The sequence below is a fragment of the Camelus dromedarius genome, chromosome 3 (genome assembly GCF_036321535.1).
Source record: "Camelus dromedarius isolate mCamDro1 chromosome 3, mCamDro1.pat, whole genome shotgun sequence".
Lineage (NCBI taxonomy): Eukaryota > Metazoa > Chordata > Mammalia > Artiodactyla > Camelidae > Camelus > Camelus dromedarius.
In genome coordinates this window covers 76,466,639-76,486,955 of record NC_087438.1, presented here as the reverse complement: position 1 = coordinate 76,486,955, position 20,317 = coordinate 76,466,639, and the positions used below count along the sequence as shown (strand labels likewise).

The 20,317-nt window shown below is 35.0% G+C and overlaps 1 protein-coding gene across 5 annotated transcripts; it reads left to right on the top strand.

Annotated features, from left to right (window-relative positions):
- The first annotated feature begins 173 nt into the window (after positions 1 to 173).
- STARD4 (StAR related lipid transfer domain containing 4) lies at positions 174 to 19,636 on the top strand. 5 transcript variants are annotated; one of them, XM_010987520.3, is made up of 7 exons: positions 176 to 319; positions 4,910 to 5,102; positions 7,416 to 7,529; positions 8,465 to 8,514; positions 13,111 to 13,237; positions 14,062 to 14,176; positions 15,111 to 19,636. In XM_010987520.3, the coding sequence occupies exons 3-7, from the start codon at positions 7,425 to 7,427 to the stop codon at positions 15,338 to 15,340; spliced, it is 627 nt and encodes a 208-aa protein (XP_010985822.2). In that variant the 5' UTR covers positions 176 to 319; positions 4,910 to 5,102; positions 7,416 to 7,424; the 3' UTR covers positions 15,341 to 19,636. The 5 variants fall into 5 exon arrangements, with proteins under 5 accessions (XP_010985824.2, XP_010985822.2, XP_010985820.2 ...); XM_010987522.3 differs by lacking the exon at positions 4,910 to 5,102 and having other exon boundaries at positions 174 to 325; XM_010987518.3 differs by lacking the exon at positions 4,910 to 5,102 and having other exon boundaries at positions 189 to 319.
- Positions 19,637 to 20,317: the final 681 nt, after the last annotated feature.

Genomic DNA, 20,317 nt, shown 5'->3' with positions numbered 1-20,317 from the left:
AATCAGCACTCCGCACGCTGCCACGCCAGCCAATCCAAGAGAACACACGTTGCTCCTGCCAACTTCTGCCCCTAGCCCCGCAGAGCACCGAGTTCGAGCCGGTGACTTGGCTGGGGGTTCGGCCCGCTTTCCCCGGAAGAGCTTGAGGCCTTCCAATTGGCTGAGGCTGGCAACGGCTTGGCACCCATTGGCTGCTGCCGCCCGCGGCCGCGAAGGGCGGGGAAGCCGACAGCGCTCTAGTGATGAGCTGGAAAGCAGTGAGTCTTGTGGGTCTGTCTCGCGTGCGCCTGATCCCGTACCTCTGCTCGCTTCACCTCAGGTAACAGTGAGTAGTGGCTTGGAGGTGAGACGGCCTGGCGGGAGGACATCAGGGGCGTCTTCCCCGAGCCGTTCCGGGCTGCGGGTGAGGGAGACAGGGTGGAGGTCCGGGATGGCTGAGCCGGCTGCGGGCGGGTGTGGACCTCACAGGTGAGAGGGAAGTCGCCGGGGAAGGGTCGCGCTGGAGAATCCCAGGGCTTGCACCTCGCCTCTCTAGCCAGCTCACCAGTGTTAGGACGCCGGTTAGGCCTCTGTTACTCCATCTGTTAAATGGGGGAAGGCGGGTAATAACCTCGCCTCGGCGGCCTCGGTGAAGATTCATAGAGATCACGTTCTGTGACGGGCACGGTGCTTCTGGTTCTTAGTGGATGCACAGACAACAGAAGGTCCATCCCCTCATACCAGGCCCTGACGGAGTTGTTGATGACAAGGGCAGTGTTTTCCAGGTGCTTACTGTCTTCCAAGTTCAGTACTAAATGTATTAACTCTTGTGATTCCTCAGTAAGTTAGTGTTGCTCTAATTTACAGTTAAGAAAGATTACCTGAGATTCTGTAGGTTCAGGAGCCAGGACAAAATGCCACAAACTCAATATGATATAAGGTTTTTAATGTAAAGTCTCTTCCAGTCTGCGATCGGCTTCCAGTGTTTTGCCCAGTAGACCTTTGGTCTCTGAAGGCAGAGGTCCTGGATTGGAATTCTCTCTCCATCACTTATTAGCTGTGATCTTGGACAAGTGACAATCTCCTCGTTCATACTTTCAATTTCTGTAAAGTATAGATAGTAGAATTGGCTCTTTAGGTTGTTTATGAGGGTTAAATGAAATAATACAATTTAAAGTGGCCAGAAAGACTGATCACTTAGTAAACGATCAATAAATGTTAGCTATTATTTTTAATAAAAGATTAGAGCATTAGAAGCTTGAACATTAGCTTAGACTTAAACTTAAAGCTGTGACATTATTAAAATTTAACATTGTCTTAATGGTTGTAAAATGTCTCAGTGGTGTTGTAAAGCCTGTCCTAAAATAAGTGGAAGTGAGCCCTGAATCAGGACCATTAGTCCCACTGCAGAAGTAGGCTTCCCTGTTACATTTCTGCTACAGCCGTTGTTAAACCTTGACTGAATTGGAAAGGCTAAATGACCAATTCAAGATTGATTGAAAAATAAGCATATTATGCAAAATTTTTATGTTAGGTAGAAAATATAATTTAATTTACAAGGCCTTGGTTTGCACATCTTGGGGAACATCTGAGGCATGTTACATTGAAGCTATTCACATAAATGAAACCCATATCAATCAGATAATGGAAGGTTAAACAGTTCTGATGTGAGCTTCTTTAGTAAGTGAATTCTGACTTAATCATGCTACATAACTACAGGTTTTTATGGCATTCACTTTTTATTAGAGGTTAAAACATTTATTATGTTAAATACTTAAATAGAACCTATGGTCATTTCACTGACATTTAACAAAAAATGGAACTTTATTGGTCAAAGACTGTGGTGCTGACAGGATCTCGAGAAAAAATTTTAATTTGTGAAAGCTGTCCACTCTATGATGGCAGCCACTGTCTACATGAGTGATCACTTTAAAAACAAGCATAGAAAACATGAACATAAAGGTTAGTTTAAGGAAAAAATAAAGCTAACATTACTCAGCACTTGGCTGTAGAGTTGTCAAGAGTGTATAACCTTTTATAAAGAGCTATTAGATTCTGATATAGTTAAGTGGTACCTGTTCTCTCTGATGTGTAAGTTGGAGTTGAAGAGTTTCCTAATAGAAGGTCAAGAAGGAGAATCAAAGAAATAGAGAGATAAAGGTATTTAAAACATTTCCTGATGTTCTCCACAGATGGAGATCACAGTAGGGCATATTTTGTGCTTTCTTTTCAACTAATGTGACTGCCCTGTTACATTAGGAGAGCACCAAGACCTGCCCCTAACCCCTGCCTTGGTTCTGGAATATATTTTGAGAAATGCTCTGTCTTGCCTGCCCACACACAGATTTCAGTTTAGACAGTAACTGTTATTCCTTTTTGGATTTACTCCTGATGAAAAAAATCCATGCAAGAATTAACTGCCTGCCATTATGGAAAACAGTACGGAGATTCCTTAAAAAACTAAAAATAGACCTAACCCTATGATCCAGCAATCCCACTCCTGGGCATATATCCAGAGGGAACTTTAATTTGAAAAGATACATGCACCCCAGTGTTCACAGCAGCACTATTTACAATAGCCAAGATATGTAAACAACCTAAATGTCCATTGACAGATGACTAAAGAAACTGTGGTATATTTCTACAATGGAATACTACTCAGCCATTAAAAAATAAAATAATGCCATTGCAGCAACATGGATGGACTTAGAAATTGTCATTCTCAGTAAAGTAAGCCAGAAAGAGAAAGAAAAATACCATATGAGATCACTTATATGTGGAATCTAAAAAAAAAGACAAATGAACTCATTTACAAAACAGAAACAGACTCACAGACACAGGAAACAAACTTACGGTTACCAGGGCGGGAAGGCGAGAGGAAGGGATAAATTAGGAGGTGGAGATTTGCAGATACTAACTACTATATTTAAAACAGACAATTTCTTCTGTATAGCACAGGGAACTATATTCAGTATCTTGTAGTAACCTATAATGAAAAAATATGAAAATGAGTATCTGTATGTATATGTATGACTGAACTATTATGCTGTACACCAGAAATTGACACAACATTGTATTTAAAAAAAAAAAGAGAATTAACTGCCTGGTTAAATACTTTATTGAGCTAAAAGAGAGCTTTCCAAGATTATACTTTGCTCCTTTTCCTACCTCCTACTCTACCACCTCTAAAGAGGCTCATTAATAGGAATTTTTAATGTTTTTGTTATTGTTATTGAATTCAAAATTTATTTAAAGGGTAGAATAAGTCAACTTTGAGACCAGAGGCTGGATTACATCCATTTCTATAGTTCTCGGACCTGGTATATAGTAGATGCTTGGTAAATAAAATAGTAGACCTCCTTGAGAAATTGTTGTGTTTCATTATGGTAAGGGAAATTTTGGTCATTCAGAAGCTCAAGGATGATTGGGGTAAACAGGCCCACCTTAGATATCTTGAGATCTTCCATTAAGTGAGACCAGTAGCTTACTGTCTACCAATTTTCTTTATTCACTGGGTTCCTACTTCATCATAGACATAAGGAGTGTAAAATTGAACAAGTCACATTTCCTGCCCTCAAAGTTTTTACAGTTAAATGGGAGAAGTTGACAAGTGAAAATTATAGTATAGAGTTGCCAAGAGAAAACACTGGAGTGGGAGCTAACATAACCTTTATGGGAGTCCAGGAGAAGACGAGTAGAAATTGGGCAATAAGCTCTGCCAAAATGTAAAAGGTCCATAAGCCCTATTAAGGAGTTTGGACTTTATACTAACCTGTAGGAGTGAATGATAACTAAGCTAAACACCTTAAAGATTTAGATTCTCATCTTTACAGGTAGTTTTTTATTGCTTACTTTTTGTGTGCTAGATTTGCATAAAGATAATGTTATCTATGCTAACAGTAGCTTTCCATCTTATCTTTGATTTCTGTCAAAGAGTTTTGAAAAAATACTCTTCCTCCCAGCCACAGGAACCTGGCAGGCGACCTTTGCATTTAAAGAATGTTGTTTAATCATAATGATCCCAGTAATTTCTTTTGCAATTCCTAAGAACTCGTGCTTGTTTATAACATACCCTTAAATAAGGTCATTGTATGGTTGTCTTTTCAGTGGAATGGGGAGATGTTCCTGACAGGCAGACTTTTTGAATGAGCTCATCCACTTTTAGTCTATAGGTAGGATCTATACTTACCTTTTGCATCACTTATATAGATCCTAAATTCTATATTATTGAATTTTCTTTCCATATATACTGTCCCAAGTTTCTGAAGGGATTTGCCACCCCAAAACATGCTATTTTGGGATAAAGATTACTTTGAGCTGAAGGCAATTAAGCAGCAGCAAACGCAGAAAGCACTGTTTTCACTTCCACTATCTGCCTGAAAGTAGGATATCAATTTCCTTTTGTGAAGGTCTTCCTTTTACCCTCTCTTATACCAGGAGAATAACAGCTATCACTAGAGACAGAAGGGTGGCACTGAGATGGTCTGCACAGACTTTACTAAAATAGCCTTTCTCTTCTATTAGTTTCTTCCCATATATTTGTCTTCCCATAATTTACCAACCCTAGAAGCTTAAACTCCTTTCCCCTTGTCTTGTCATTTCTCCACCATTTATCACCCTTTTTTAAAATGGTGTATAAGCTCGTGGAAATAATTGCTTCTTTGGGTCTCCAGTTCTTTTCTCTGAAGGCCTCCTTGCATATAAAAATTAAAATATAGCATCAAATAAACTTTGTCTTCTTCTGTTAATCTATCTTTTGTCAATTTAATTTGCAGGTCCCAGAGAGAGAACTAAGAGAATAGAGGAAAGGTTTTTTTCCTTCCCTGCACTTTTATATCATTTTAATGTTTATCATGTTTAATGCCTTATATGCTCTGCTTTGTGCTATTTAAATATTGTCTATAGCACTGATTTATTTTTGTCACCTTAGTTTTTAGATCAGTGGTTCTCACTCCTGGCTGGATAACAGAATGATCAGTGAGGCATTTTAAAGGACCTAGATTTCTGGGACCTACTCCAGAACAGACCCACTGAATCAGACTATCTGGCTGCGGGCCCTGAAATCTAATATCCAAAACAGAGTCAAAGAAAACTAGAGGCAGGCGGATGTTAAAGTGGTAAAGGTAAGTCTTATTCAAGAACTATTGTTAGAGAGGAAAGAAACATTGGTATTGCATTGGGCTCCATTCTGAATACAACAAGGGCAACCAGGATTTTATAGCAAAGGAGCAAAGTGGTGTCAATGAATGGAAAATTACAGTGAGGAGACATTAGGATAAGAGAGCTTTCACCCTAGACCTACCTGACAGGATTGTTGCTGAAGGTAGGCCAGGGTGGTAAGACTGGGGATGAGGTAAGGAAATTTGAGGATAGGGGATTTTCACTAAACTGACTCAACAGGATTCTTGATTAAAGTGGACTAAGGGGTCCAAGGACAGGCCCAAGAGCTAGGCCTAGTCCAAAGGGAGACTTAGAGGAGCCTGACCAAGGAGGGAGTCTTTGTCATCATTAGCAACTGCTACAAGTGCTAACAAAGGTGGTTCTGCTATATGCACCTGTAGCTGAGAATTGCATTCTCATTCCCATAGAGGCTTGAGCCTTGATATATCATTTGGATCTTTTCTTGATCTTCTCTTTAGTAGTAACTTGATGATTCTGTAAATGGACAACCTCCTTTAGCCTTTTACTGGAGAGTACCATGGCACCAAAAGGAGACAAAATTAAGACCAAATAATTCATGTTTTGAAGCAAACAACACTTCAACAAATATTAAGGGCCAACTGTGTTCCAGGCAGTGTTATAGTTGGTGGGGATATAGTAGTGAAAAAGGCAGACAAGGGGCAATGTCTCTATTAGTTGGGGACGTGGTGGTCAAAGAGTAGAGTATAGTACAGCAATATATAAACAAGTTAATTTCACATAGTGATACACTAAGAAGAAAATAAAAGAAGGGTATAATAGTGATTTGGGGAAGGCTGTAGTAAGGACAGGAAGTTTAAACTGAAGTTGTCATTACAAGTTGTTACTGTTCATGCTAAGATTTGGGATCTAGTAATTCAGGCAGAGAAATAATAGCAAGATCAAAGGCCCAAAGTCAGTGACAGCCTTGGCCTATTTAAGGTGTGGAAAGAAAACCAGTAGAACATTGTAGACAATGGTATGTGATGACAGTGAGAAGTGGAATCTCCTAATTGCTATTAAGGTTGATTCCAAGGCTTTTGATTTTGAGCAACTGGCTCAGTTACCATTTTAATAGTAAAATTATTAAGATGAGGAAGACTGAGGCAAATTGAAGGAAGCCTGGGGAAGCAAGAGATGCCCATTAGGCATGAAGTTCTAAATAGGCTTCTTGATCTGGGACTTGGATCTGTGTGTGTGTGTCTGTCTGTCTCTGTCCCTTTCCCTCCCCCTTTTTTCTTCCCTTCCTCTTCTTTCCACCTGGGTTTTTCCATACATCAGCCTCAGGAAAACCATATTTCTTGTATGCCTACACTTTGATCAAAGGCTCCCAGAGCGATTATTCTAAGAGAAACCTACAGAGAATGCACATACTTTTCTAACTTAACTGTGGAAGTCATGCAGCATCACAGACTCCACCTCTTGATGGGAAGTGTGTCAAAGAATTTGCAGCAGTGTTTTAAAACCATCATATTATAGACTCTCTCTTTATGTTAATCTTTCCAGGTTAGTAACCATTTCCCTTTAAAAGTATTGTTGAACAGTAGCTTGTATTTGGAATTATTAATGATATAGTACTTTCCTCTTTATAGTTAAAATTATAAACTACTTATTTATGCTGTGCTGGTGGTTCGGGAATCTTCATCTGAATTCCTTCCTTACACAGATACCTCACTGAATCATGTAACACTTCATCAAATGAAATAAAATACTGAAGACAGTGGAGTTCTCTAAACTTTTGAAATTGTTCAGAGTTCTGCAGCGCTATCCTTAAAGGATATGAGAAGAGGTTTCCATTTGTGCTTGTCATTTGTTTGCTAGAATGAGTCCTATATCTACTAGACGGTAAAATGAAAATTTTCAATGACTGACTCTCTGAGGACTTTTAAAAGAGTTTATGCCTTGTGTATTATTTTTGTATTTTGGAAAGACATATATTTTTTAAGTTATCTGGAATTTTATAATTTATTCCTTTTGGTTAGATTTTTATTAGAAAGAGAAATAAGATGGTATTTTATTTCTTATATGAGTTAATTTAAAACTCAAGATATGTGATTCTTGTCCCTATATGTTCCACACCTTAGAAACTTCTATTAAAATAAATCTATGCCCAGGTTCTACCCTCAGAGATTCTGACTGGTTGATTTGGGGTGGGGTCCAGGTATAGGTGATTCTATTATGAAGACAGATTTGAGACCCACTGATGTACTGAATCAAACTGTGGTATTTGCAGTTGCTAATCTTAGTTTCTGTAACAGGAAATTCAAATGGAGAGCCTGCCTGATGCAGCTGTTTTGGCAACTAGACTGAAAAACACTCTCATACAGTACCATAGCATTGAAGATGATAAGTGGAGAGTTGCTAAGAAAATGGTAAGTTAGTTAAAGTACTTATATTTGGGGTATGTCTTCTGTCTAATGCGTTGGTGGATGACCTTCAAAACAGTATGGGAAAATATGGACCATATTTTAGATGGATATGCAGGATAGATAACTGTGCTAATAAAATTGGTGGTTTAACAACTCACAAAGGCAGAAACATAGTAATCCTGTGTTCATTGGTTCTTCAGATACTGGACGTGAGAATAGACTCACGGCAACAAGATCCTAAAGAGCTGCCTCTTAAATCAATAAATATATGTGTCAGTATTGATTTAAGGAAGTATAGCAATTGATAGTTTGAAATAGTTTCAGATATTTTAACAAGCCTGGGAGGATGGCCAGTTAGTATTCTTTTTTACCAATATGATTTTCCCAAACTATCACATAGCTGAGTGTTGACAGAGCCAACCCTAGGACCCAGGACTATACTAGTTAAGTGCTCTAGCTATTGTGATATTCAGAATTTCTTGGGAAATGATCTGGAAAAACATGTAGGGACTAATTCAGGGTAGCACCGTCATAATAGATGTGAATTGGTTAATTTAAAAAAGACATATGAGTAAGTTCAGAATGAAATAGTTCTATTATCTTAGTCTAAATGTGTCAGTAATGGTAAATAGACGAGATTGGAATGAGGCAAGTAATAATGGCTAATGAGACAGTGTCATCACTGAATCTTATCAGTGTTTGGGTATCATTAAGCTACTGAAGAATCTTTTATGGAGGTCTGTAATTTAAGTACTTTTGAATATAGAAGAAATTCAAATATGGATTATTTTGTGGTATAAATGACTTTTATGTATCTCTTTGAATGTTTACTTAAATTTTATTTTCATGCAAAAACTCTAGACTTTATGAAATTGTCAGTTTTATATCCAGATTTCCACCTATATAATAATCACCATACATTGGTTTTGTTTTTCTAGAAAGATGTAACAATTTGGAGGAAACCTTCAGAAGAATTTAATGGATATCTGTAAGCAAAGTTTTATGTAGCTCTTAAGACTTTGTTAAACTTCAAATATATAAACAAATACACACATGATCACTAAATGATCATTGCTAGTAAAATTTGGCTTCTGCTTTTAAGATTTTAAATTTTCTGAGAAGCAAATCATGTTATGAATCCAAAGCCTTTAAAATGTCCGTATCTCTTGTGGACTGAATTGGTGGTGAGGGGATCATAAATAATGATATCAAATGGCTGATAAAATCTTAATTTCTTACCATGGTGTATAAGACCCTTCTAATATTCTTTCTATATTTACTCAGTGCTCTAGCATACTTTATTCTAAGAATTTATCTTGAAGAAATTATCAGAAAGATAATAGTTATTTAAGTACTTGTCTCTTCCATCACAGCATTACTTCCAACATTAAAAATTATAAACAACTTGAATAATCAAAGTTGGAGAATGATTGAATTATAAAACGTGATATTAGACAGTCTTTAAAAAACACATTTTCAGATATTATTTAAAAACATAAGAAAATGCTCAAGAAATAATGTAAAGTGAGCAAAGCAGAATACTGAATTGTATGTAGCACAATCATAGGTTGAGTTTAAGTATATATTTTTATGTATTAAATGTTTTTATTTAACAAAATATATACCTCTAGATGGCAGTTTTATGTGTGATTTTTATTTGTTTTTTGTTTTTTGCATATGAATTGAGTTGCATATGAGTAGAATGTGAATTATGCCTTTAACCAGTAAAAAAATATTGTTTTGTAAAGCCAGTGGAGACGGTTGCCTGGTGAAATTGGAGTGGAATATTCACATCCTTGGGACTTGGCACTTTTAAAAATGACACTGTTGGCCCCACTTACTATATACAGAATGTTTTGAAGTATAATACCAAAGATACCATTTCCAGAAAGATAAATTATACAATATTTATGACAAGGACAGGGAAATGAGTCGGATTAAGCATTGTAAGCAAGGATGGAAGTTAATTCTTTTAGATCAGTAATTCCCGTGAGGGTTGAAGAAGTGTGAGAAGTGCCAAGGGAGCACTATGCTTGGTGACAGGGAAAAACTTCATAGAGGAGCTAATATTAGAGCTGAGTCCTGGAGGAAGAATAGATATTTCTTAGAGAATGGAGGAAAGGAAATATTCATAGTCTAGGCAGAGGGAACTGCACATACTACATGAACACAGATGGGAAACTTTTAGGTGTTTGTTTAGGGAAGATGAAGTTGTGTTTGTATAGCTGGAGCATAAAGTATGGGGTAGGGAGAGCATGTCTGAAGGATTTTTGAATTCTAAACTAAGGAATTCAGTTTTGCACTTATCATCTGCTCACCTGCCACCCCCTACCTCCCAAATCCTCAAAGGATTTTGCATTTACTCTAATAACATTGTGAAGGACAGAAATGAGCATGGAAATTATAAAGAAGTAATTTTATCCTGGAGTTCCACAGCTAGCTTCTTGAAGTGTTCCTAAGATTGTATGCAAAGTTTTGTGACAATGTGTATATTCCTTGGAAGTGAGCTGTGACTTTTTTTAAAGATTCTTAAAGAGATATGTGATCAAAAGAGCCAAAAACTGATGCAGTGTTGAGTTGGACACAAGAGTTCCCAAATTAAGGACCTAGCATGGGAGTTGAAAATGACAACTTAATGTGAATGAGATTTATGATAGTGATGGTGGTGATAATGATGTTGGTGATGATAACGAACACTTATTGAGAACCAGATATTGTTCTAAGCACTTTACATCTGGGAAATCATCCTGATAAAACACATGGTGACTTATTAGTTCTGACTGTTGGAATGGGTTAAAGGAAAAGAAGAGTCAAAGCTGAATTCCACGTTTCTAACTTGGGTGCCTGAATTAGTTTGTATTCCACCCCCACAACATACCCCAAGTTAGAGAACACAGGCAGGAAGAGCAGATTTAGGATGGGGAAATAATAGAAGCTTGAGCTTTAGATATTCACAAAATGATTAAAAAAAGTTTCAGATGCTTTACGAAAAAGAAAAAAGGCCCCACAAAACATTACTGGTAGAGTCAAAGCCAATCTATCTCTTCTCTTCTTTCCTCCCCAGAGGTAACTACTGTCTTGAAGTTGTATATATTATTCCTGTTTCATGCTTTGACCATGTTTGTGTGTGTGTTTTCTTTAGTAATTTGCATTAATTTTTCAGTGTTATGTTTTCAAGATTTACCCATGTTGTTACATGTTGATCTGTTCTTTCACTTCTATTTGAGTACACCACAATGTGTTTATCTGTGTTTGCAGATTTGCCTACTGAAAAATGTTTAGACTGTTGTCAGTTCTTTCCTATAAGGTACAGTGGTATAGTAAACTTTTTGGTACATGTGTCCTGCATGCTTAGGGACATACATCATTCAACTTAACTAGACATTGCCAAATTGCTCTCTAAAATGGTGACAGCAGTTTGACAGCTCTCATTCCCCTCCAGTCCTTGTTATTAAGTTTTTAATCTCTGCCAGTCTCAGGGATGTGAGGTGGTACCTTGTTGGTAATTACTTGATTATGAGTGAAGTTGAGCATCTCTTCTAAATTTATTGACATTTCAAGCTATCTTAACATATCCTTTGCCCATCTTTTCTTCGGATTTCCTTTTTCTCATTGATTTATATGAATTAATTTTATACCCTCTATAATAAGTATATGTCTTTTTATACATGTTATACTTCTTCCAGTCTGGCTAGTTTTTAAAGAAAAGAAATTACTTACTTTGTCATTTGTGGTATGCAGGTTTTTAATTTTAGCCATCTTGTATTATTTTTGTTTTTGTGTTTTTATATATTCAAGAAATCCCCCTGTACCCTGAGGTCACAAAGATGGTTACTTATATATTTTTCTCAAAGTTTAAAAATTTTACATTTTACATAGCAGTCTTTTTTCTATCTGGAATTAATTGTTTTGAATGGTGTAAAGTAAGAATTCAGGTTTATTAGGATGACTATTGAGTCCAAGCACCATTTTTGAAATAGCACGTCTTTTTCCCACTGATATGTAATGCCACCTTTGAAATATGTAATGTTCTGATATTATTCATAAGTCAACCCTGGGTGTTATATTCCTGGGTGACCTATTTTTTCTATTTCTAATAAAAAGGTGTTTTTTGGTGGGGGAGGGATAAATAAGGAGTTTAGAATTATCAGATATACACTACTATATATAAAATAAACAAGGACCTACTGTATAGCACAGGGAACTATATTCAATACCTTTTAATAACTGATACTGGAAAAGAATCTGAAAAAGAATATATATATAAATGTAACTATGTAACTGAATCACTTTGCTGTACACCAGAAATCAACTATACTTCACTTTAAAAAAGTATTTAAGTCTGTGTAAAAATATGCATATACCTAATGATTAGAGAAATGCAAATCAAAATCACAATGAAGTATCACCTTACACCAGTCAGAATGGCAATCATCAAAAAGTTTACAAATAATAAATGCTGGAGAGGGTGTAGAGAACAGGCAACTCTCTTCTGCTATTGGTGGGAATGTAAATTGGTGCAGCCACTATGGAGAACAGTCTGGAGGTTCCTTAAAAAACTAAAACTAGACTTACCATATGATCCAGCAATCCCTCTCCTGGGCATATATCCAGAGAAAACTCTTAATTCAAGAAGACACATGCGCCCCAGTGTTCACAGCAGCACTATTTACAATAGCCAAGACTTGGAAGCAACCTAAATGTCCATCAGCAGATGAATGGATAAAGAAGATATGGTATGATATGTGTATGTGTGTATATATATATAATGTTGCAATATATATAACTCAGCCATAAAAAAGAATGAAATAATGCCATTTGCAGCAGCATGGAGGGACCTAGAGATTATCATACTAAGTAAGTTAGACAAAGAAAAGACAGATATTGTATGATATCACTTATATGTGGAATCTAAAAATCTAAAAAAACATTATACAATGAATTTATTTCCAAAAAAGAAACAGACTCACAGACATAGAAAACAAACTATGGTTACCAAAGGGGAAAGCAGGGGGAGGGGTAAATTAGGAGTTTGGGATTAGCAGATACTACTATATATAAAACAGATGAACAACAAGGACCTACTGTATAGCACAGGGGACTATATTTAATATCCTGTAATAAACTATAATAGAAAAGAATCTGAAAAATTATATATATATAAACTGAATCACTTTGCTGTACAACAGAAACTAACACAACTTTGTAAATCAGCTATAGTTCAATTAAAAAATGTGTATACTAATAACATGTTAGAGCATAACTGAGAAAAGAACAGCAAACAAAATAAATGGAAGCATTACAGTGTTCTGTAAACTGTTCTTGGCTACACCATAACCTAAAGGTACTTTCTTCATGGTAAATGCATAAGAGAGTCTTCAGATCTCTTATTAGATTTGAAGATAAAGAGTACATTCTGATGAAATAATTGATAGAAACTAACTTATCAGAAAAGTTGTTGGGATTTACTATTTTTGAAAAATCTTCACTAACTTTTACTTTTTTTGAAGTTAGCTCTAAACTTTAAGAGTATGTTGAAAATTTTCATTCTAATAGCATTTGACTTTTAATATTTTTTCTCCAGCTTCAAAGCCCAAGGTGTTATAGATGATGTTGTCAACAATATAATAGACCATATACGCCCAGGTCCCTGTCGTTTGGATTGGGACAGTTTAATGACTTCATTGGATATTTTGGAGCATTTTGAAGAGGTATTTGTTTAGAAATATTACTTCAGATTGTGTGTGTGCACACGTGTGCGTCCATGTGTACACACTTGTATTCATTGCTTTGAGAATAAGTAGTCATCGCAAAGATTTCACAGGAGAATCCTTGCTGCCTTTTAAAAAGCCTGAGTTTTTCCTCATATTAACTAATGAATGTTAGTCAGAACTGAGTTTGTTTTCCCCAGTAGCTCTACCCTTGCTGCTTAAGAGAATCATCAGTGTCTTTAGTTGTAAAACCTTAAGTGGTGTTCTGAAATCTAAAATTCTGAAAATACCAGCATCATATTTGGGTTTCTAGGTAGTTGTATTTAGGCTTTCCATAAATAATATTAAGTAAATATCAAAGTCTAAAGATAAAAATGCTACCTTAGGCATTAGAGAATTATGTAACCAAAGTGGCTTTCTCTTTTTCTATTTTTATTAATTCATTTCTTGCCATGTTTGAATTCCTTTATTGAAACATTAGCTGTTTTAGTCAAAGTATTTGTGGATTTTATCTTCTATACCTGTAGTCTACACCACCTACTTCCACTTTTATCATATAGGATAAAAGGTGACCATATTGAAATAGAGATTTGGATACTGGATAACTTAGCTCTGTATTTTGATTATATATCTTCTTCATGTCTATACATTAGCAATGAGATTTAGAATAGCTAGCTAAACCTGTCAGAATCACTGTAAGAATTGTTATTCATAATAATTATATTTTAAGGGAGTATTAAGTTTTTTGCTAAAGATTAACTTGTGATATATGTCTATGTATGTGTTTCCTGTAGAACTAAAACCTGTTACCTGTTCTCTTCCAGAATTGCTGTGTGATGCGTTACACTACTGCTGGTCAGCTTTGGAATATAATTTCCCCAAGAGAGTTTGTTGACTTCTCCTACACTGTGGGATATAAAGAAGGGCTTTTATCCTGTGGTAATTATCTCAAAACCGTACACTTTCATTTTGTTTTAAACATTTGAGTTTTTAGGCTGGAAGTTCCTTTTCACCCATGTATTTTCAACCTTCATAGTTATTTCATAATCACTAAGATTTGTTTGCAAATGCTAAACCCTAGGAATTAAAATAACAGTATCATGAAAGATTTTGCAATCTTTCTGATAGGTTTTTGTTCCTAGTGACACAGCTAACAAATATGGATCGTATGACTGCCTCCAAGAAAGGATCCAGTCAATGGATTTCCTTCTAAGTCACTCTCAGGACACACAGCTTCTTAGTCATATAGTTAGAAAAATAGGCTTGGTATGTGTTGGAATATTTTTCTTTCCTTGATCTGTGTAATATTTTTCTTTTCAAAATTAAAAATACTGCTATTAGAAGGCTCCTGCTTTCTAAAATATATCTATAGGTAAATTATTATTTTCTTACGTATAGTATGTATTTGAGTTGGCAGTTATGGGTAAATAACTACCTGTTTATTCTTAACCAGTTAGTACCAAAGTTCGATATGGCAGTGCCTGTGGAGAGCAGTGGTGGTACCATAGGTTTGATTATTGGCACCTTGAGGCTTGGCTGCCTCAGTGAAGACTCATAGTTTCCAAGGAGCTACCAAGATGACATGATGCCATCTATCCTGAGGGGACTGGAATTTTCCCCATTACATATATACCACTATTAGAAGTCCACTTGTTAATTATCTTTTTTTTAAAAGAAATTGAAGCATAGTCACTTTACAGTGTTGTTTCAGGTATCTTTTTCATTCTTCCATGGTCACTCTTGGGGCTTAATTTTCATCTACATGGATAAGAAGAAAAATATTTAAACAAGAAATCTGGTAATATTTTTTAATGAGCATTTTAGACAATGTCATTAATTACTATTAATAGTATTATTTTAAAATTCCTTGTAGGGATAAGTCTTGACTGGAGTGAAAAGAGGCCAGAATTTGTTCGTGGATATAACCATCCCTGTGGTTGGTTTTGTGTTCCTCTTAGAGACAATCCAAATCGGAGTCTTTTGACAGGCTATATTCAGACAGATCTGCGTGGGATGATTCCTCAGTCTGTAGTAGATACAGCCATGGCAAGCACTTTAATCAACTTCTATGGTGATTTACAAAAAGCCTTACAAAAGGCATAAAATGTTTGAACTGGTATTATGTCCCCTGAATCACCTCTCTCTTTCAGGTGCATGGCCTGTAAAAATAATCTTTTTCTCTCTTGTGCATAGTATGTAGAAAAATTTGAGATGTTTTTGGTTTATTTCATTCCTAAAATAAATAACAGTGGGCATTGCAGTTTTCCTTAACAGTCATTTGCACATTGTTTGGTATGGCCGTGTGTCTAGCAATGAAGAGCATGACAAATCCACCAAGAAGTAGATATAATTCTTTGACTCAAACTCTTAGGAAATTGAATATTAGTACGAATATTTTGGCTGCTTAGAAGTTAGAGAAAGCCATGCTTCATGCTGGTAGGTTAAAATCACCTATTTTAGAGCTTTATGAACATTCTGCAAAAGTTTTAAACTTTACTGGAAGCTAAATATTAATGCTTTACTTTTGGTTTGCGCTGAGTTTGACAATATCATGGACTAAAGAAAAAAAGCTCTTATCTGTATTTTATAAAGATGAACTTCATTGTCAATTGACTTGTACTACTTTCAGTATTGAAAAGATCAGAAATAGAAAAGAATAGATATCATAGTAAAATGCAATTCAGTTTTGATACACAGATGGCATTATTTTGTAGATATCTTTAAAAATATATTTGTATCTTTATGTGCATTTATTTTGGAAGTCTTAAAAGCATTTATGCATGAATAAGACAATTTAAAAAGCTGCCAGATATGTGCTGGGGCACCACATTGATTGGGCAGTAGTCTGGGTTGTGGGAAGTGGTTGGTGGTATCCAATAGTGACCAACAGAGAAGCATCGCTCTAGAAAGTTAAATTCAATGAATGTTCTGTACGTGTTGCAGTTTTAAATGTTTCAGTTTCAAGTGTGTCACTCAACTCATAATGTATTACTAACTATGTCACAGACATTCACAATTGTGATGTAACTTCAGTCTGGAACTATAACAAATGCATTCATAGATTTATCCAAATGCCTAGATGAGTCATAACCAGAATGAACTATATGACCCTTGGTTTTGTGGGTACCTTAAATGAATATTGCTAAATGATTTTAACATTCCACATGATCTTTGGCTTTGAACTAACCACCTGGTTTACTTCTAAAATGAGAACTTGAGGGAAACTCAGTTGTCTGTGCAAATTTTTGTCAGTATTTATATTTGTGTATATGCATTCATCTTGAAATCTATTTCAGTGTTCTATGAGTTATTTATGTGTTACTATTACTGTTTCTTTTTCATTCTTTCTTTCTTTCTTTTGGTTAATGTGGGGTAAAGTGAGTTCTGGAAATCTCTATTTGTTAGAAGGGCAGGAAAAGCACAAGAGCATATGGTGGTTCAATTGGATGAAGGATTGATCTGTGTTTTACTTTACTGTGTTTCCCCGAGTGTAAAGAAAGCACGAGTTGCAGTTTTTCAGACCCATTTTGATAAAGTGGAAAAGTAGAGCTGATTTTTGTTTTTATTTTTTGCTATTGGAGATGTTCAAAAAAACAAAAGGTGGCAGCACCACAATATCCATAGTGAATAACCTGTTTTTAGACTGAAAATACTTTGTTTCAAGACGTGACAGAAGCAATGCATAAATGATACTATATTCTTAATTTGAAATTTATTATTTACCAATGTTTTTCCAAATTGACTATAATTCTTGAGTTGCTGGATTTCTCTACTTTTTTTTCCCTTGCCATGGGGAAAAAACTGAGCTGTTTAGCTTTCAGTTTCCCTTGCAATGGGGAAAAAACTGAGCTGTTTAGCTTTCAGTTTCCCATGGCAATTGTTAAATGTTAATTTTGACTTAATCTGTTATCTTTTATTTGGTTTTATTAGTGTAGAGTAGGAGGTTTCTTATATCCTAGTATTCTTTCTAGGATTGCAAAATACCAGCAGATGTCCAATTATAAGCTGCCCCAGATTGGGTAAGATTGCAACAAGATGTACATTACTATAAGGGCTATTATTACCTGGGTTAGGTGCCCCCAAAGGCAAATAAACTGTTCACTCTCAGCGACTCTATGTTCTCTTTGTTTTTTTTTTTTTTTTAACTTATTCCTCCAACTAGTGATTACATCAATCCACTGTTGAATGAAGACCCACTTCAGGTAACAGGACCCTCATGGAAAAGTTTTCATTGCAATATTGAACCATATGATGGATTAAAGAACTATATTTGAATTACCTGAAATTTATATGCAGCTTCTAGATGGCACTTTAGATCTGCTGGATTCTAGCTGTGCACTTTAAAAAAAAAAGGCAAAAAAACAGGTTTATTGAGATATAATTCCCATGCTATATAATTTACCAGTTGTAAGTTTACAATTCAGTGATTTTTGAATATATTTATAGTTGTGTAGCCATCATGAGAGCCCAGTTTTAGAACATTTCTGTCACCCAAAAAGATCCCTTTTGCCTGTTTGCTGGCTCATATTTAACCAAAGTTTAGCACAGTTGTCAGTATAAAGAAGATTATTAAAATGATTAGACCAGACTTTGTTTAGTTTTGTTTTCAATTGTAGAGGTGTTTTTGATTCTAAGCTCAGGAACCTGATGATAATGTATTAAATATGTTTTCTCAAATGCCGTAATGATACAAAATTTAAAGATGTGGGTTAGGATTAATATTAACATATAATAGAGTTTGCTGTTTCTACAGCAGTGAATATATAATTTAAAATTTCCTGGCAGCTGCATTTAAAAAAATAAAAAGAAACAGCTGAAGGTAATTTTAATAATATAGTTCACTTAACTCAACATATTCAAAATATTATCATTTTAACATGTAACCAGTATAAAAATCTTTAAGATAGCTTATATTCTTATTTTGTACTAATTTTTTGAAATCTGGTGTGTATTTTACGAATTTGGGCTGGCCACATTTCAAGTGCTCATTATCCACATAAGGCCAGTGGCCTCTATTGAATAGCACAGTTCTGTATGTATCAATTTGTCTTTCTACAATAAGAAGTAGAGGTATTTCATGAAATTACTCTCTTAAATACAAAATATTTTCTAGTCTCTGAAGCCTTCAGTGCTTGCTAAATGGGATTTCTTAACATTAGAAATAAATCATTTAGTAATTTTCAATAGAATAAAAAGTATAGCCAAAATTTTTTCTTTTAAAGATAACTAACTTTTCATAGGGCAATTAATGAAATGAAAGAATGTAATCCGCCTTATAATTAATGTGGTTGATTATTTTCTCTAGCTTATAGCTAGTTTGTATTAGAAACATGTATGCAGGAAATACTTGGCATAGTACTATTTTCAGTACATGGTACCTATTTTTAAGGAAATTAGTTTCATATAAGAAAATATAATTTATCATAAGTGATCCTTTTGCATGAAATATTAGTTTGTATTGATAATTCTTGATTAATCTTGAAGTTTAACAAAATACTCAGAAAAAATAATTGTAAGAATTTAGTGTTCTGCAGTTAAGTATAATATAAACTGCTAGAGTATTAAAGATAGACTGTAAATATTAAAAATCTCTTCATTTCACTGTTCATTGAAGTTGGATGTATTTCAAATTGTAGATTTCTGTCTGTAAATTGTCTCCTAGTAAAAAAACCAAGTCCTTTCTTTACTCCCTCTTTCTTTCCTAGCTGAAGGACATTTAATCAACACTCAGGTTGAATTAAATTAGTATCTCAAGCTAAAAACACTGTAACTGAGGTTGCCTCTGGAGAAGATAGGAAATCGATGCACAATTTAAGCCCCTAATGTCTATTGAGCTCTTAGTATGAGTAATTCCCTTTGATGTAGATAAAAGCTTTACCTGTTTACTTTAGAGCATACTAGCATCCTTAGAACCTGTTGTTAAAATCCAGTTTCTTTGAATTAAGTGGATACTGTATCTATCCCAACCTTATTCATAAATTAACAAAACACAGAGAAGCTAAGTTTTCATTTTACCCTGTGTTGTATAATTACTTGTCCAGTTTTTCTCGCATGCCTTTCTTATTCAGTTTCCAGCAGTAGGGGATGGTGGGATCTGAGCATAGAAGAAATACTGGATTAAACCCAGAGCATAAGAAATTGAAATTATTATTTGCTTCTTATTTTGTTGCTTTCAAATATTTTACATATATTGTTAAATAAAATTTAATCTCTTGCAATTCAAAAAAAGCTATATTATATATGGGCTTTATTTTTAAGAAGTTTATAATTCTTTTATGAATCAATATGTAAACCTGGAACCTTTATTAAACTAGTAAGAGCATGTATTAATATAAATAAAATGTATATTTATTTTTAAATTGTTAAAATATATCAGAATAAAATTTCTACACACTTTTATATTGACTGTTGATACTATCTGTGTAAGTTGCTTTAACCTTATCTGAATATAAAGTATGTAATTTAGTTTCCTGAACTCTTAAAAAAGAAAAATGTAAACTGGAAAACTAAGATTATTAATGTACATGCTAAACCCCTGCCAATGTCTCATATAATATTAGCCACAATCCTGCTGAATTTTGATTTGCTATTATAGAGCAAGGATGATGACATACTCTGTGTCCCCGGAGACACAAGGTAGATCCGTGTTACTTGTGTTATCAGCTGTACAGGTGATTCGTGGGGTGTAGTATTCTGCTGATAAAAATCATGGAGGAAGTACAATGTACAAGTACCAAAATGGGCTTTTTACTCATTATTTGGATAGTATCGTTTTTTTTTTTTTCAGGAGCTTTACCTTCCTACTTAGGTTTTGCTTTAGTGACATCGCTTTAGTACAAGGCAGCTGATTCTTTATTAAAGGAAATAGTCCAGAGATTGTGCAAAATCAAGTTGAAATAAAAAGATGTTTCATGTAGTCAGAAATGGACTTGCAGATGGGAGGGGTTTTTGTTCTTCTCTAGCCTTTCCCTCAGTTAAGAAGTTATTGTTTAGGATAAGTGTGTCTTAACACGGTGAGGATTTTTGGATGTAATGGTACTTAGTAGCAAGTTGCAATTCTGAGAGTAAGCCTCACTGACC

What these genes read in the sequence shown, in the direction of transcription:
- STARD4 (XM_010987522.3), top strand. Translation starts at nt 7,425, where the DNA reads ATGGAGAGCCTGCCTGATGCAGCTGTTTTGGCAACTAGACTGAAAAAC. An exon ending in GAAGAATTTAATGGATATCT is followed by an intron (nt 8,515 to 13,110) that starts GTAAGCAAAGTT and finishes TTTTTTCTCCAG; the next exon opens with CTTCAAAGCCCAAGGTGTTA. An exon ending in TTTTGGAGCATTTTGAAGAG is followed by an intron (nt 13,238 to 14,061) that starts GTATTTGTTTAG and finishes GTTCTCTTCCAG; the next exon opens with AATTGCTGTGTGATGCGTTA.